This window comes from Drosophila santomea, chromosome X (genome assembly GCF_016746245.2).
Source record: "Drosophila santomea strain STO CAGO 1482 chromosome X, Prin_Dsan_1.1, whole genome shotgun sequence".
In the NCBI taxonomy this organism is placed as follows: Eukaryota; Metazoa; Arthropoda; class Insecta; order Diptera; family Drosophilidae; genus Drosophila; species Drosophila santomea.
In genome coordinates, this window is record NC_053021.2 from 3,453,209 (window position 1) to 3,471,719 (window position 18,511).

General features: G+C 41.7%; 1 protein-coding gene across 16 annotated transcripts in view; it reads right to left on the reverse strand.

Moving 5' to 3' along the window:
• Positions 1–6,553: 6,553 nt before the first annotated feature.
• LOC120454995 (neurobeachin) overlaps positions 6,554–18,511 on the reverse strand; it is a 159,126-nt gene continuing 147,168 nt past the window's right edge. For 7 of the 16 annotated variants that reach the window (XM_039640797.2, XM_039640798.2, XM_039640794.2 and 4 more), the window contains 9 exons: positions 17,260–18,237; positions 14,204–14,313; positions 13,692–13,847; positions 8,486–11,363; positions 8,250–8,423; positions 7,875–8,138; positions 7,619–7,815; positions 7,346–7,497; positions 6,554–7,175 (listed from right to left, as the gene is read on the reverse strand). In XM_039640797.2, the coding sequence (XP_039496731.1) occupies positions 7,085–7,175; positions 7,346–7,497; positions 7,619–7,815; positions 7,875–8,138; positions 8,250–8,423; positions 8,486–11,363; positions 13,692–13,847; positions 14,204–14,313; positions 17,260–18,237 (5,000 nt within the window). In that variant the 3' untranslated portion in view covers positions 6,554–7,084. The remainder of the gene's footprint in view (positions 7,176–7,345; positions 7,498–7,618; positions 7,816–7,874; positions 8,139–8,249; positions 8,424–8,485; positions 11,364–13,691; positions 13,848–14,203; positions 14,314–17,259; positions 18,238–18,511) is intronic. The other 9 variants (XM_039640808.2, XM_039640810.2, XM_039640809.2 and 6 more) reach the window with 3 other exon arrangements.

The following is an 18,511-nucleotide window of genomic DNA, read 5'->3' on the forward strand; positions in this document are numbered from 1 at the left end:
TGCAGAGCTCGAAGGACGTCGAACACGGAGGGGTTCGATAAGGATCCCGAAACTCGAGAATAATCGACAATCGAATATGTGACAGGTGGGTTGGAATTTTCAATAAATTAGATGAGGTATGGTGAATAAAAGATGAACCTTTAATCTACCCGTTATAATGGTTTGTGATATGAATTCATAAATTTGGCTGTTTATTTCAAACACACATTAGTGCTTTGTATTTATATCAATAAACTTATTGCACAACTTCGCATCGTTAATAAAAATTGCTAATGTTTTGCGTTTCGCAGTTTTTGTGGAGTGCAAGTATTTGTATGTGTACTCGTAGAAGGTATCTCTTGGTTCAAAGTACACATAAATCATGGTATTCAACAAAACACTGGTATTTTTAGATATCCACTCGGAAATCCCTTCGAATTTATGTCACCTGGTCAGTTGTAGCTTTCTGGGTCTTTTTGTCCGCTCATTCATCCTTTATAGCGGCATCTTTGTGTCGTGTGGTTGGTGGTGCAGTTGGGTGGTGCAGGTGTGTGGTGGGTGCTGAAAAGTATGCTACGCTCTGCGCACATGGCACATAATTGAGTGACAACGTGGTCTGAAACATTTGCCAGGCGGACACCGTCAAGTGCTGGCCAGCCAAAAAGGGGTGGCTCGCTGGTTGGGTGGCTCAGAGGTTGAGTGGGTGGTGGGGTGCTTGGGTGGTTTGGTGGCTGGGACTGCCTTGGTTGGCAGCTGATGCAGGGCATTTGAATTTGTAATGAGATTACACACAGACAGAGACGCAGTGCTAGAGAGATGATATATATCCATACACATATAGCGACTATACAACACCTGCTGGCTGCCTATCTACCCTTCTCTTTTCTTCCATCTCTGTCTCTGTCTCTTACTCTATCGCTGTCCCTGTCTCGGTGGAGCAACTGTTAATTGTGGCCATAATTGAGGTGACCCCGAACCAGTTGGCCATACGCAAAACGTGACGAGCTCATTAATTTTATATGCTTTATTTGCCCTCAACTGTCCTGCTCTGTCCTGCAACATTTCCCTCGCTCTATTTGGGACCCTCATTTTCTTCTTTTTTTTATACCCGTTACTCGTAGAGTAAAAGGGTATACTAGATTCGTTGAAAAGTATGTAACAGGCAGAAGGAAGCGTTTCCGACCATATAAAGTATATATATTCTTGATCAGGACCAATAGCCGAGTCGATATGACCATGTCCGTCTGTCCGTCTGTCTGTCCGTCTGTCTGTCCGTCCGTATGAACGCTGTGATCTCAGGAACTACAAAAGCTAGAAAGTTGAGATTAAGCATACAGACTCCAGAGACATAGACGCAGCGCAAGTTTGTCGATTCATGTTGCCACGCCCACTCTAACGCCCACAAACCGCCCAAAGCTGCTACGCCCACACTTTTGAAAAATGTTTTGATATTTTTCCCTTTTGTATTGGTCTTGTAAATTTCTATCGATTAGCCAAAAAACTTTCTGCCACGCCCACTATAACGCCTACAAACCGCCAAAAACTGTGTTTAAGACTCTCCTACTCCCTTCCACTAGCTGAGTAACGGGTATCAGATAGTCGGGGAACTCGACTATAGCGTTCTCTCTTGTTTTTTTTGTGTTTGTCGTGAGAGTGCCATCTCTGTCGCTCTATCGTTCCGTCTCAATCCGAGTCCAAATTCAGTTTGCTTTTTCCTTGGCTTTTGTGTGTGTGTGTGTTGATTTAAAACCCAGATGCAGATAGATGTAAATGCAGATGCAGATGCAGATACAGTGGGGGAGAACGAGAGATGATGATGGTGATGATGATGACTTCGGGACGTTGTTGGCGCTGTTGCTGCCTCTTGGCTGCTTTATGTCATTGCTGGTTAAGCGATGCGTCTAATTTGCAGCTGCTGCCGAAGCTGGACGGCTCCTTCAAGGCACTACTACCAATCCCCTCAAATTACCCTCACCTACAACTACCGACTTCCTGCCCCGCCATGCCCACTTTTTCCGGGGAAAAATTTACATTTTCTGCAGCGAAAATTAAATTGGAGTTTATTGCACAAACAGGTTTTGATCTTTGCACTTTTTATCATAAGGAAATTCGAAGCATTTAATTTATAATTAGCAGCTTATTTAAATTTACCTAATTTATTATCTTGATTTTAGCATCAGTATAATATAGTAAATATAGAACTTGGTATATGTGGGAGCTCATCTGCAATTATGAACAGCTTGGAAGATGAGAGTGTGAAAAACCACACACCCATTTGGTGGCAGTCGGTGCATAATTGTTTGCTTCTACTTTGGCTTGGTTTTAGTCCTGGTTTTTAGTGCTGGCAAATAGCAAATGGTGCCTGTTGACTGCCACCTGGACGCCAGGATAGCAGGATCCATGGATGCTGGGTGCTGGATGCCGTGGTGTTGCCTCTCTAACCGCGTTGCTCGTTAATTTTGCAGCATTTCCGCTAGCAATTTTCAGGCAACTCCCGTCGCCACTTCGTCCTGTGCGTCGTCCTTGTTGCTGGGTCTGCTCTTCGTGTTGTTATTGCTGTTGTTGTTGTTGTTGCCAACAACCGGAAATGCAGGAAACGGATATTACACGCTCCAGAAAGCTCACAGCGGTGAAGGGAGGGGGTGCGGAAGGAAAAGAAGCTGTGTCGGTGGGTATAACTTGAATAATATGAAAGAGATATGACTTTTGATGACAACGTAGATGGCGGCTGCTGCTGCTACTGCTGTTGCAATTTGATGCATTTTCCGTGTTTAGACAGCTGCCCCCAAAAGTTGTCCTTAGCGCCTGGCACTCACCTTTTCTTTTTGGCCCTGCTTTTCCTTTATCTACCTGCGTTTTTCCGCGCTCTTCCCTGCCACTTTTTCCGCCCGGCTTTTCTGCTTTTCTCGTGCAACTGCAACTGGAAACGCAATTGGAGCGTGCAAAAAGGAAAAAAGAAGCCAAGGAACGCGAACGAGGCGCTTTAATTGCTTAGCCCATGGAATTGTTGTCTCGGTTTTCCATTTGCCCCCTTTTTTTCTTTGCTGGCTGGCTGGGATTTTCCTTTCTGGCTGTTCAATTGTTGGGAAAATGAAATTATTGCAAGTGAGCAGAAATGGGAAAAGTAGGTCAAAGCTGAAAAAAGAGGATTTTGGCCAAGATGAATTGACTTTCCCCACCAAAATAGAAAACAAATTTGGTGTTTTTTTTTTGTATGATTTCATTGTTTTTGTTTGGTTTTATTTTGTATTTTTTACTCTTCTGGTTTTCTTTTTCATTTTTCGATTTTCTTTATTGAACATAATAATTTGGTTTGTTTCGGTTTAGTTTTTGTTACTTTTTTTTAATGCTTGGCTCACTTTCGCTTGTTAAATTTGTAGCTTACATTTAATTTGAAATTTTTTCTTCAACGCTTTTTCAACGCGCGACCTTTAATTACTTTCATGCAATTTAATTTTTATTTCTGTTTAATTATTATTAGTTGTGTTTTCCTTTTTATAGGGGGAGGGGAAGGGGGTATATGGTGTGAGTGTGGTGTGTTCATCGTGTGTAAACTTATTTCGTTAGAATTGTAGCGTATTTTAAATTTAATTTTAATATGCATAAATTGTTTGCCCTTCGCCCCTCGCTAGCTAACCTTTTGACCTCTCTTTTCTGCTTCTGCTACATCGCTTTTCGCTTTATCTTTTCCCGCCTTTGTTTATTATTTAATGTTTAATAATTTTCGCTTGCTTTTGTCAATTTCAACGCACGCATTTTGCAAAAAAAAAAAATACTTTTTATTTATATATATCTATATATATAATTGGTTTTTGTTTAGCAATATTAATGAACATTTATTTCGTAGCTTTATCTCTTTATGTATTTTGTATTTTGCATTTTGTAATTTGTAATTTTTATTAGTACTTTGTATTTTGTATTTCGTATTTTGCTGTCTTTTGCTTTTGTTGCTGCTGCTGAATAGATTAAATTGTTGTTTTTGGCTCTCATTTGTTTGTTAGTCTGCTATTTAACAATGTTGACAAAATATATACACACATGTATATCTATATATATTTCGATTTCGATTGAGTGTGTGTCAGTTTACGTGTGTCTTTGTGTATTGTGTGCCTGTCTTTTAGCTTTAACTTTGCCTGCGATTTTCGGGTTTATTCTCTAATTTTAAAATGCCTACCTCCGCCTGTGTAAATAATTATATGAAATAATTCTTGCCCGTGCATGAGTAAATTCTTAAATATTTTTTGTTCGTTTCTTATTTTTGCTTTTTTTGTATTTTTCCTTCATTTATAACTTGACATTTTGTAAAGTTTTCGTTTTGTATAAATTTAAAATTGTCAGCCATTTTTGTTGTTTTGTTTTTGTTAATAAAAACGTTATGTAATTTATTTATATTTATGTTATATTTAATACGACTACCGTCTCCAACTTGTCATTCTCGCTAAGTTCTATAAAAAGTGCGTAATTAAAAATTGTTGGCGTCCGCAGTTAATATTCAAATATTCGGTATCATTTCAGTTAATGTCTAAACTTTTTATCCCATTATGTATATAGATACACACTGCAGTGTGCATAAAAAAAATTGTAGTTACTGCTCCGAGATTAAGAGTTTTCCGCCTCGACTTTTTTATCGAGCTCAAGTTTTCCGCTTTCGCTTGATTGCGTTTCCTTTAATTGGATTTGATTTGAATTCCTTTCGACCTCCCTTTCCGTTCGAATGCTTCGCTTCTGGTTTTTGTATTGGGCTTTAAAAATACATTACTCTTAGGACAGTTCTCCATGGATGTATGTACAACATTTAAATTACTAATAGTTGTAAATTTTATTCGACACCTTCGTTTTGCACCGGTATATTTAATTAGCTCTCGCGGACAAAAAACAAACCAAAAAAAAAAAAAACGTTAAACGAACTGTTTGCCTTTCGCGTGTATTATTATTAAATGTTTATTTAATTTTTGAATTTGCCGGGGTTCTTGTTTTTCGTTTTTTATGTCGTTTTAGCTGCTATTTGCATGATGCTTCTTAAATATGTACACACAGAGAGTGGAAAAATGGAGCTGTACTGAAAGCGAATTAAGTTTTTTTTTGTGAATAAGTGAATAAATGTGGAATGTTTAAATCCTTAGGAAAAACACGGACACAGGGATGGATGCGAATAAATCAAAAATCAGCTGTTTTACTTTATTTTCTTCGAGCACAAAATCTAATCGGACAAGACACAACAATAGAGCTGGAGAAACGTCCGTTTCTTTATAGTTTAACACTTGGAACACTGGATTAATCTCCAGCCCCGCACAACATATACCTACATTTACGATACCTAAATATTTGGGGTCCAATTTTTGTTTGGGGGGAGGGTTTCTTTTAGCTGGACTTGATTCAATTTGTATCGCTATTGCGCTTTTACAACCGAATGTGTTCGTTTCTAGCCGTAAACTCTATATATACTTGAAGTATAGTGGTTATAGTAATTGCCTTAGCTCTCGTTTTTATATACAAATCTAATCGGTAAGTGCCAGAGTGGTGCGCCATGGATGGATTGTTTGGTTTTTGAATTCTTTTTTGGTTTGCAAATCGATTGGGAAAATCAAAGGCAGAATCTGCGGTCAATATATGTATATACATATATCGATATACATATATGTACATATATATAACACCGCAGCCTGGCTATACATTGATTGGTTTTGTTTCGAGGAAGCCAATTTTGTATTTTGCTGGGGGTCTTGACATTAAGGGGCTAGTAGGCTAATTTTTGGACGCAATTGAAAATTTTCTCACTTTTACTTAATGCATAGAGCCTAAAAAAATACCAAAGAACAAACAACTGAAAAGGATAAAAAATACACAATAAAAAGTACAAAAAACAAATATATGCATAGACCATATTTTTATATCGATTGTATTTATTTGTTTTCGTTCCCGTTTCGAAATTAGCGTGCGGTGCAGCATGGCGTATGCGTGATATTTGTGGAACGAGAACGAAAAACGAAATCGCCGATTTTCGCTTGGATAAGTTCTGCATATTCCGCTTCCGTTGGCGGATATATATGTATATAAAATTCTTTTTATATATGCTTGTTTGTTTCTTTTTGTATATTTATTATTTTCTGTGGCTCTCAGCAGTGTTGATAATTTAGGTTGTTGTTTAGATTTTAGTTAGCGCTTTTTGGAGTTAAGTTGAGTGCGTTAGTTTAGCTACAAATACATATGCGTGTGTGTACTAAAATATCTCGTATCCGCTGTTTGCATCTCTTCCGTTTCCTGTTTCTTCTGCCCTCCTCTTTCCGCTCCATTTATCAGCTTTATTGCCTTGGCATTGTCCTTGCTTGGTTACCTTGTGTGTGGTTGTCTCTCTCTCTGTTTATGAATTGTCTGTGTTTGAAGAGTGTGTGTGTGTGTCACAAAGAACTATAATTAAAAATTGGCTTTCTGCTTTCTCTACCATTTTCTCCTTTTTTGGCCGCTTAGTTTCATTATTTTTTCCCTTTACTTTTGCGTTGCGCAGCGTTTCGTTTTGTTTTCTTTAAATTTTTATGAGAACTTTTGCTACGTTGGTATTATAATGCATGTGGAATTAGCTTTAGGTTTAGATTTATTAACTGCTTATTGCGTTTTATAAACACTAACTTCATTTGTCTTATTTCAACTACTTACTTAAGCCGCCAACTTCTTTCTCCTCCTCCATCACGTTCTACTGGTTTTGCCGTTGCCTTTGCATTTGCTTCTGTCCTCCTCCATTTTGCCATAACTTAACATACATTTCGTTACCTCTAGTAAAAAAAATCCTCGCATCTTCTGTTCCGTTCTCTTTTTTTTTGTTACTCTTTTTTTCACTGGCTTTCATGGGCCAAACACACACTAATGCACAATTAATACTAGACAAAAAAAAACATAGTTTTGCTTACTAGCCTAGAGTTGTAAAGGTCTGTATAGAAAAAAAAACCGATTCGCTCTCCTTGCGCCGTTTTTTTCTTTTTTGTAAGTACTTTGTAGTTGCTTTGCGATCGTTTTTATATTTTATTTCCGTTTCTGTTTCTGTGCCACTTGTCGCTTCCGCTTCCTTGGCCTCTGTTAACTGGCTATTGGAATGTTCAAGTGTCCGAACTTAGTAGCGCTGCTGGTACTCGTGGTGCCAGCGGTTGAAGTCGATGTGGAATACTATGATCGAGCCCGTCGAAAGTCCGGCCAGAAGGTATCTACATTAGAGAGAAAAGTGGAAGAAGGGTAAGAGAGTGAAGGGACTACGGAGTTTAAGCCAATTAAACCGCTTTTAAATAAACCTCTTAAACAATTAACCCCCGATAATGTATTATATTGGGTGAATGGCAATCGAATGAATTTCAAGAGACTGTTCCATTTCACTTACTTCTGATCGTGGGTGAGGGCCAAGGATCGAATGCCCGCGTTGCAGGCGGGGAAGGCATAAAGTGGTGCTAGGTTGAAGGTGCGCCACACCTCCACGATGCCGCGATCACCGGCGGTCATCAGGTATTCACCATCGCGCGACAGTAGCATGCACTGAAAGTAGCAAGAATTTAAATGTATTTTTTTTATTGATTGAATAGACCTATTTGGAAAATATTTAGTTATACATTTAAGTTTCTCACCACAAAATAAATTGGCATAGAAAAGAACTAACCTGTAGATTGTCGTTGTGCGTCTCGTGGCGCAGTTTCTTGCCATTGATGGTGTAGGCGGCCACATTGCCCTTATCGTAGTTGATGACAATGAAGCCCTCGCGGGACATGGTTATCAGTTCCGGGGAATGGAACTCCGCGGGTGGATCCAGCGAGCGCAGTAGGTCGCCAAAAGTGGTATGGATAAGTACGGGTCCATCTGCAAAGAGATTACCCATTGGTGCCCTTCTTTCCCTTCTCCACAATAGAAATACTTACTTGATGATCCAGAGACAACTAGACCCAACTCGGCACTAATCACCACCGATGTCACCGCCTGTTCGTGACCCGTCAAGGTGGCCCGAGGTGTGGGCACATCGCCCTCGCCCACAATGCTCTGAGTTCGGGCATTCCAGTGCCACAGGAGCACCGTGCAGTCTGCCGATCCGGAGGCGATATAGCAGTCTGAGGTGATGTTGCACTCGGAACGAGCCATGCACGTCACCACGCCAAAGTGACCGAATACAATCTGCACGATTTTCGCTGTAACAATACAAACAAATTCAAAAATGTGGATGTTATGAAGTAGCTTTCTAAGTTAGTTGCTCAAATAAAAGTACACGAATAGAGCGTAATCTGCAAATTGCAACTCACCCGTTTCGGTGGCAAAAACCCGGAAACTGTTGTCCCAGAATCCGCAGGCGATTAGGAATCGACTGTCTACTGTGGTAACAAAGCAGTTGGAGCGTATCTTGAGCATCTGGCTAAAGTTATCGCCCAAATGACGTCGGCTAGCCGCATTGCTATTGTTGTTGGTGCCATGAACAGCTAAGGAAGACAATTAATCGGTAACACCTTGTCGAAAAGGCTTTTGACCTACTTTTACTCACCCAGAACCGGATCGATGGTCAGTGGTTGATTGGATCCCGGCGATTGGGGCGATTCGGCGTAGCTGGGACTCTGGACGGAGGCAGTGTAATTGCAGTTCCATCGATTCACCGCAAACTGATGACCCGCCGTTACCGTGACCACCGATGGCAACGACAGTTGCGGATAGGTGTTGGCCGAAATGTGAATGACTGGTGAGTTCTGATAGAACTTGAGCATCTGGCAGAGATCCTCCGGCATCGCACTGAACATCATAGGCGATAGATGCATCGCAGAGCTGCGCGGCGGATGTGGTTCCATCAGCAGTTGACTGGGGGTTTGGCCAAAGTTGCGGATTTGATTCTCGACCGCTTCGCGCATCACCGGATCTAAGACGCCATCCAAGTCGACGCTGCCCTCATATGTCAAGTAGTAGAACACATTGGTTGCCCTAATGGCCTCGGGACCGCGTTGCTTGTAACCAAAGATAAGATCGATCCACTGGTGTAGCTGGCAGGACACGAACTCCGACTCCAGTGCCATGCGGTTGATGCGCACGAATTCCTCGGGGCTCTTGGCCCAGGGTGGTAATTCGATGTCATCCACGAGGGCACCATCCTCGCGATGACCCAGCCGATAGCCCGATGAATTGTAAAACATTTCGGGCAGGAAATACCACTCTGGTATCAGTTCCTTCACATCGGACGTATCACGCTGGCAGTTCTTCCACGACAACGACACCGAGCTGAACAGCCTGTCCGGATAATCAAACTTGCCGCCCTGCAGGGCCAGGAACATGGTGGTAAACGGTTCTACGCGCACCAACCAGTTTAGCGTAAATGCTGCCGTGGAATAATGCGTGCCATAGTGGAAGGGCGGTATTGTGTCACTGTCCCAGCTCTCATAACGCTCCTCGAAATAGGCTCTGCGCGATGGATTTAGTGCGCCAATCGGTTTCGACAGATCTCTGTAGTTCGACGGCAGGCTGAGGTCCAAATCCTTGGACTCGTAGTTGGTCAGCACCCACGGAAAGATGGGATACTGATTTAGGTCGTTGTACGTCCTGCCGGCAATCGTGTTCAGGAACATTAGATACTCAAAATTGCTAATCTCGCGACGCTGCCACTTTTGGGTCATGTTCGAATTGCGCATCAGTTGGCGGGGCGACATCATTGATGCTCTCCTCGTTTGCGGTATCCCATACTTGATGCCCACTCCCACACGGGGCAGGGCCTTGATTACCTTCTTGACTGTATGCTGATCGGGAAAGGCAAACAGTATAGACGTACGGCTGGCCAAAAAGATCTCGAGGGCCACATTTTGCAGGAGATAACGCCTCGAGAAGATGGCCCTCACTTCGGAGAAGTACCACTTGCCGTGCAAATGGTCGCAGTACTTTAGAACTTCGCCATCGATCTTTTGGAACTCGGGATGCTCTTCATCCACCTCAAAGAACATTTCAGTGCTGGTTATTGAGACGGTACCGGGTGCCACCAGTCCAGGGGCTATCAATCTCGCCTTGGTGCTGATGTTGACGGGACCCGTGAGATCCAGATCCAACTCTCGATCTTCAATCAAGAGCTCGGCATCGTCCAGTAGCTCACCATTATGCTGACCCGATGGATGAGACCGCGAGACGGCTATTTGGGTGTGGAACTCGTCGCGGGTCTGCAGGATGGCATCTTCGGGTCCTCCATTTTCCAAAGCCGCCTTTAGAGTGGCCTGTGGATGCGAAGATCCGCGCGGATTCTGCACCATTCGTTTCCGACGTCTGGCATCGTCTTCCCAGGCATCCAGCTTCCAGTAGGGACTCTTTTGCACCGCTCCAACGATGGCGCCACCACTGGATGTGGAGCTGGAATCGCCCCAGGCTCCGTGGCGATTACACATGATGTTTCGCACCTTCTCTAGCAGGCGGCTGGCGATCACATTGTCCCTGCGACGTGCGGCGGTTATCAAGTGATCGCACATTCGCTCCTCCTCTCTACGCTCCAAAAGGGTTTGTGCACATTGCGATTCAAAGTCGGCATGTTTGAGGACATCGTCCGCTCGCATTCTATTGAGGATGAACTCCGCCTCATTGGCCACTCGCACAATGTGATCCTTCATAGCATGCGACAGCAGGCGACCCTCATTGATTAGCTCTATGAAGGCCAATCCTGCGTGCTTCTGCAGGCTGTTTTGCCACTCCTGGGAGCAAAGCAACATTACCAGCTCCACCACGGAATGCGAGTTCTTGAAGGTCGTCAGACCCTTGCCCTCCATCAGCAATTCCTGGCCATGGGAGCCGACTAGGGTTTTGGAAAGGAACGGAGCAAAATCCACCATGATTTCACGGAGCAGCGGACACACTGGTCCCAAGGCGATTTCCAGTTTCTGGGTGAGACTGGCCTCTCGCGAAGGTGTGGTGAGCGGCAACTGGGCCACCAAGGCGGGCGCCTTCATGGGCAACTCCTCGGGACGAGGACGCTGATTGGATGGAACGCCCTGACCTTGTCCGGAATTCACGCCACTGGATCCAGCGCCACCGTAGCCATCAGGCACTCGCACCACCGAAATCTCCGAATCGGGTTTGTCACCCCGCTCCGAATGACCAAGTGATCCATGTTGCTGCTGCTGACCCATAATCCCCGCCTGCTGCTGCTGTTGTTGTTGGTTGTGATGCGACGGATCATGTTTTTCGGCTATAACATTACCTCCGTTATCGACCAAACCCACAACTATTCCGGCACTTGCCGCCTGAACGGCGGCATCCTCGTTGAGATTCACATCCGTCCAGCTTTCGTCGTTCGAGTGACTCGGTTTGTGATCATCGATTAGGATCTCGCTGGATGACTCCACCTCGGGCACTTCGTTTTCCGTGGAGTTCATGTTCAGGGAGCCCACATCCGAGTCCACGCTCTGGGATTTATTTATATTTTTTTTTTTTGAGGGGGAAAGGAGATATGAAAATAAGTAGGCAATCAAAATATGCATGGACTTCGGTAGAAGAGCAATCAAATGGGTTCCCAATTTCGGACGTGGGTTTCCCTCTACTACACTTGGCAAAAAAATGAACTAGTACGGCAATGAAGTTTCGAAAAGTTTAAAATTGTTTTCAAAGTGCAAGTAAAGTAAAATACACTTTTAGGTATATTTACTTTTTAACAAAGTAGAACAAGTAACTCAAAGGATCCAAGTGTCATCGTTTTTATATCAAATTTTCTTAACTTCATGGCTATACTAATTTCAGTGCAGACCAACTCTTGCTACCTCACTCTTTCGCTTGTGCGTATGGGCGATCTGATGTGAGCAGTGTTTGCGAGGGTCTTGATGTATGCCTATCATTTGCACATTAATTATGCACATTGGACTATAAATCAAAATTCCCAAGCAGAACTGCCCCCGTCCGTCCGTTTTGTCAACACATGCATTTGTCATCAACTCGAACCGGGATCGTTACCTAACCCCCAATGCCTATCCGTTCGCTATCCTGTTTTGCCACCCAAAATTCCCCTTCTGTTTCCCCTGTTTATTCAACAACTGTCACTCATCGGCGTCCATGGCGGCGACAGTTTGTCAAGTGATTTGCATAAAAGTAGTCCAGATTCACTCAAACCCACTGATTTTGGTAGAATATAGGACATTAGGCAGGCGAAATGGAACGCACCGAAATAGAACGATGCGGAATGATGCGGAATGAAACACGCATGGCTTATGACAAATTTTGTTAAGCGTTTGACAAATGTCAGCTGTCAGACACCAACGAGTGTCCGTTTGTCCGTATTTCGTCCGCTCAAGGGAGTACCATACGTACTTTTATGGGGCGATTTTGAGGGGTTTTCAGGGTGGTTTTAGACCTGCAGAAAACCCCAAAGCCTCCACCAGCTGTTGCGTGTGGCACCAGCTTGTCATCAACACGAAATCAATCGCCTTTGTTTGCCCTCGATTTCACGAGTGTTGCGGTGTCCGTATCCCTAGTTGAACACCCAAAAATTCCAACTCCTCTATCCCCTCACGCACCACCAAAAACCAATGCCTCATTCCGGGGTCTCCAATCTTGTCAACTGTGATATATGCACGCATTCATTAAGGGGGGTTGTCCTAAGAGCGAAAGAGAGGTAGCATTGCACTTAGCACTCACACGCACACACACACACACACACACACAAATGACAGCTAATCACTGGGTGTGTGTGAGTGTGTGAGCGTGGGGCATAAATAATGCGAGTGTAGTAGTAGTTCATTAGGGTGTGCGGGTGTGGTGTGGGGTTTACCCCAAAAAAGCGATAAAAGCCAAGAAGTGCTCTATGTGAGAGTGAGTTTAGGTGTAAGAGTGTGTGTTTTACAGCTATGTATCACTAATTGCACAAGACATACGCAGACATTAACATATACAAACGCAAATGGGATAAATCACAAGCACTCACACACACAACGATGCATACTTTCAGGCGCCACAAGGTGGTTTTATCAGCACTTTGGGTGGCTGGGCGTGCATTTGCGACTCATTAAGTGCCTTGATTTGTTGGTGGAGATTACAAAATGAAACATGGATCCAACTTAATTGCAAGCTCATGGCCAAGAAATCAATGTAACATATTTAAATGTCAAATCAAAGCAAATTAGTGATTGGATAATATTAATGAATAAGTCATTACGAAAATGATTGACACTTAGCTCATGTCAAAAAGCCTCGATTAGGGCTAAGGACATTTCAACTATTATTACCACAAAATAAATAAACTGATTTTTAAAAGCCAACTAATATTTTTAAAAGCATTTTTTATTGAAATATACTACCGAAATTTATGATATTTAATTGCGATTAGCAACGCTTCGAAAAATGTCAATAGGAGAGGCAAATACTGGCAACCAAATTACAGACAAAAGTACTATGGATAAACAATGGCTACAGGCAACAGAATTTTGGGACAGCAATTAAAGTTGTACGAAAAACAGACATAAAATCAAAATGCAATAAATGGGCTAGAAAATGAAAAATGAAACCGAAATGTGAGTTTTCATTTTTAATGTACAGAAATTTGGGGTGTTTTTTAAGTGCGTCAAATGTATTTGTAGCTGTACGTGTGTTTTCTTTTTGTTATCAAATTGGTGCAGTGGGTGGGTACATTTTTTTATATATTTTTTTTTTAAATTTCTGACTGTCAAAAGCTGTTGTCGTTGCAGTTGCAATAATTGTTGCTGATTTTGATCTGTTTTTTTTCTAGCTTTTTGGGATCTTTTTACCTTTGACAATTTTTGTGGCACCAACGGCTTTGGTGGTGACAATGGTTGTTGCTGAATTTTAATTGTAGCTGTTGGAGCGTTTGATGTTGTAGTCTTAGTGTTGTTGTTGGTAATATGGGTTGTTGTTGTAGTTGCTATTGTTGTTGTCTGGTTGGCCTGTGACATTTTTCGTTGTGATTGATTTGCATACAAATAATTTAGTTTCGTTGCGCATGCAAATGAAATAAAGTTGTTTTTTTTTCCTTATGAATTAAGTCTAATCAAGGATGCACACACTCACACACATAATCTTACCACACTCACCCATGCAACTCGCACTCATACTCACACATCTCAACAAAAAAAAAATTGAAACTTTATAGAAATGTAATATTAATAAAGGGAAATCACTTTCAAAGCTTATCTAAAAGAGAATTTGCAAATTATTTGCTTGCGTACTTTAAAACATTATTTTCTTTTTTTTTAAAATACTCTGTTTTCATTACTTGTTTTAATGGGAAGTATCAACTCACCTTAATGGATGGTGGTCCACTGGAATGTGAATCATTATCCGCCAAAACCGATGGATTATTCTCATCGACGACAATTATTTCGTAGTCACTGTCCTGGATTTGGCGACCACCTGAGAAAAAACGCACAAAAATGGATGCAAAAAAGTGAAACGATAATAAGAGATTAGCATTTGAGTTTTTGGATTTTTACTGTTACTGAAATTTGTTATTTGTTGTTGCAGTTACAATACAATACTAGAGTAGAAATCTGTAGAAATTACTTTACGAAGCTGTAAACAAACTGAAGAATTTAAATCAAATAATATACGAAGAACGTAAAATGTAAAACAAACTTAAGCTCAAACACACACACAAAGGTGTTGTAGAGGAATAAGCATATTTGTGCGCAGAAAAATATGAATATTTTCTTGGATTCTTGTAAATATTTCAAGCTTAATTTTACAAATAATCAGTGCGGAGCGAAAAAAGAGCTCTGCGTTTGGATTATCTTTCTGAAATCTAGAAAATACAGAAACACCAAATTTCCATAGTGCCGCCCATTTGCCTGTGCAGACAAAAGCTAATAATTTGTACGTATTACGTATTCCTGGACTTGGCTATCTGGCTTTTATTCGCAAATTAACCTTGTTCAACTGTTGGCCATGTCCTGATCTGGCTTAATTGAAATTTATGATTGTCCCGGGAAGACACGTGCTTTCTGTCTCTGTCTATAGCCCCATTCATTTGCACCATCTCTTTCGTGGGCCCTGTTAAGTATGCTACACTTTTGTGACCCCGGTTTTTCTCCCTCACTCCCTTATTTCATTTTCTCTTTTTTTATAATTTTTTTTCGGTTTAATTTTGCAATTATTTTCATGCACTGGCACGCCCTACCACTTTCACACCCACACACACGCACACACAGGTTCAAAGGGAGCTGGTCACAAATTACTTTTGTACAGAAGTCGGAGCGTGTTATCGGCTCCAACAGTTGTACAAACTGTTTTCGCACTTTTTAAATTTTTTTTTTTCCCTCTTGTCCATTCATAAATTATCCGAAAGTTTTTCCCAGTCTGTTGTGTGTTCGTTTTTCGTATTTTTCGGTGAGACTAATTTACATTTTTGTCGCTGCCATTAATTTCGTAATGGAAATGTTGTTGTTGCACCGCCATTTCGCGTTGAAATGCCCTGCCCAGCCCAGGGAATGTCCTTTGATTATTACCTTTAAGCTGACCCCATAAAGGCAAAATAATCCAAAACTAAATATGATTATGTTATTTTGTGGTATTTAATTTATTATTTTAAAAGCTGACCTACTCATGTATAAATACCCAGTTCTTGAAGTGGTACTTTTTCGCTTTACAGAGTATTTTGGAAATTCATGTAAAAATAGAAGCCAGCAGCTGGCATCCAATTTTTTTCCTGCTTTCTCCGCTTTCTTTTCCACGGTCCTTTCCCTGACCATGTCCAATGGCAATTTTTACAATTTTTAAAATGCAGGCGTGCCGAATGCCGTTTTATGGCCTGTCTGCGAAATGTTTTATGCGCACTCACACTTGCCCACTCACACAGATACACTGACACACAGGCACAGAGCAATGTGTATGAATGGCAAATTGTATAATTTTCGTGTAATTCATTTTCATAAAATGTAAAATTAACGAATTATGTTTCATTGCCGGTGGGAAAGTGGGTGGTGTTCTCCAGCTTTCAGCTCTGCCTATGAGTGTGTGTGCATGGTCTGGAAGTGTGTAAGTGTATTGCAAATGAAGATAAATGAAATGAATTTCAGCTGACAGCACAAAAACGACGAGGAAAAAAAAAAGCAGCCAGGGAACAAAGAGAAAGAGGAGGAACATCCTCGAGCCCTGAACATGTCAAAAAATTTCTAGCTGTCACTGTGTGCATGTGTGAGTTTTACAAAGATAGATTGCAGTTTCTGAAAGCATATTTGGGTACCATAGTCTGGGCTAGCCATTACATCGTTTTTGCTATTTTCCACACACGTTAGATGAAGACAGAACTCCAATTAAAAACCCTTCTCAATAAGGCAATTAAGTGTTGGTCGCAACAAATGCGAAAACAAGCATCAAAATGTACATTTTTCAAGCTAGAAAGTATGATTGGTTGGTTGACAATTTTCCGAATTTCAAATCAAAATGGATGGTGCAGTGTGCAGCAGAAAAATATATCAAAACTCTTGGAAAACGAAGGGAAATGGGAAAAATTATTAAGGAAAACTGCTGTGATTGAGCAGGCGTAAATGCGCAAAAGAATTTATTTAATACGTTTGCAGAGCTCACGCTATATAAAAATAAAAAGCTGAGAGAAAATTTATGATTTTTATATTACTTCGTTTTAAAATTCAACTTTTAAATTGAAGCGAGAATGAATATATTCGAGAAACCAATTAAATGCGAAACTAAGAGAAAATGCGGAAAAGGAACATTCTATTAAGCCCTAAACAATGAGTGTGTGTTTGTACGCAACACAGACACAAACCCACACTCATAAACACACACATTCGCACATCCAACGAATAGGTAAAAATCACTACAAAGAGTTGGCTTAGAATATTTACATAAATTCATGTCTCAGTACATTTCAGTGTGTCTTTGTATGTGGACGTGTTTTATTATACATATCTATATATCGTATATATAAATACACAGACATCTACAAATAGAGAAAGTCAAGGAAATGAAAGGCAAGTGAAACGACAAAATGAAAATAGAAAACTTATCAAATTGTAACGAATCGCAAGGAAAGACAATAAAGTGAGCAACGTTCTAGCAGCTAAATTTATAGAAAAGCTACAACCGTGTTCCACTTGGATGGTCATCTTGAAAAATAAAACGATTTAAAATCCAAAATTTCAAATACATTGTTAGTTTAATTCTGAGCCCTAATTTACTCATTCACCAAATTTATAATGACTTTCCAGTGGAACATGGCATTTAAGGTAAGATGTACAGACATATAGAATACATATTAAAGTATACAGATCGACATAGATAGTTGGGCAGATTTGCGAAGTTTTAAATAGATAAACTCTACGACAGTCGAACGAGCGATACCTGTTCCAGCGGATGCGTTGCGTCCATTGTAGCGGTAATTATTATTTATGGCGCTCGTCTTGTAGGCCACGCCTCCATCCAAGCCCCCTGCCACGCCCCCCATGCCCACACCCACGGCTCCGCTCATGCCAACACCAACACCAACAGCAGCATTTGCATTAACAGCTCCCGATGTTGCAACACCTGGGATTCCTTGATGGTTTCCCAGTGGCGAAGATGATGAGTTAGGTCCGCCATTTCGCAGATTTCGCATGTTGTTCATTATACTGGAGTTATTGTTATTGCCCGTTCCACCGGAGCCATGACCATTCATCAGACCCACTGCCTGATAGTCCGAAATACCATTCTGCTGCACAGTGGATGCATCTCCATTTCGCATATAACCACCATGCGGATGTGGATGCGAATGCGGATAGTATCCCGCTGTCGATCCATTTTCGGTATAATGTTTACCATTTAGCTGCGGATGCTGCTGATGGCCGTTGATCAATCCATAGTGAGGCTGATGTGGATGGTAATGTGGCTGCTGCTGCTGTTGCTGCTTGTGCAACTGGCGATGCGATTGCTGCTGACTTTGGGATGCCAGGCTGGAGAGCGAGGAACTCGACGCTGGCTGAGATGTGGCCGTGGAACTAGCCGAGGAGCTGGTCGAATGTGTGGCCAAAGGAGTGGGCGAATGTTGCTGCTGGCCTGCTGCAACTTGCTGGTGCTGCTGCTGTTGCTGTTGCTGCTGTTGGTAGTAAGCGGCAGTCATGTGATGATGGCTATGATTGTGGGCAACCTGCTGTTGCTGCTGTTGCTGGTAGTAGTGTTGCTGTTGCTGTTGCTGCTGCTGCTGCTGCTGCTGCTGCTGCTGCTGCTGCTGCTGCTGCTGCTGGTGTTGCATGTTGCTGTTGTGATTCTGGTGCGATTCGGGCAGGAATTGCGGGTAAACATGATGCGACCATTGGGGGAACAAAGGACGCGCACTGGCGGCTTCTAAAGTGGCATTTTTTTTATGGTATTTACACACATATTAAAGGCGGGTTATGAGGCAATGGCGAGGTATACGTTGGTTGATTCATAATCAGTTTTTCGTTTAAATTCATTTTGTTTTTTTTTGATTTTAGTTTATGGTAGTTTTTGTACAATAAATCCGAAAAAGCAGCGTGAAATGAAATCATCGGTAAACGGAACAAAGAAAAGGAAACATAAAACCGAATAGTATCTCCAACAATGGAACAGACATGAGATATTTTTGTGTTCTTAATAG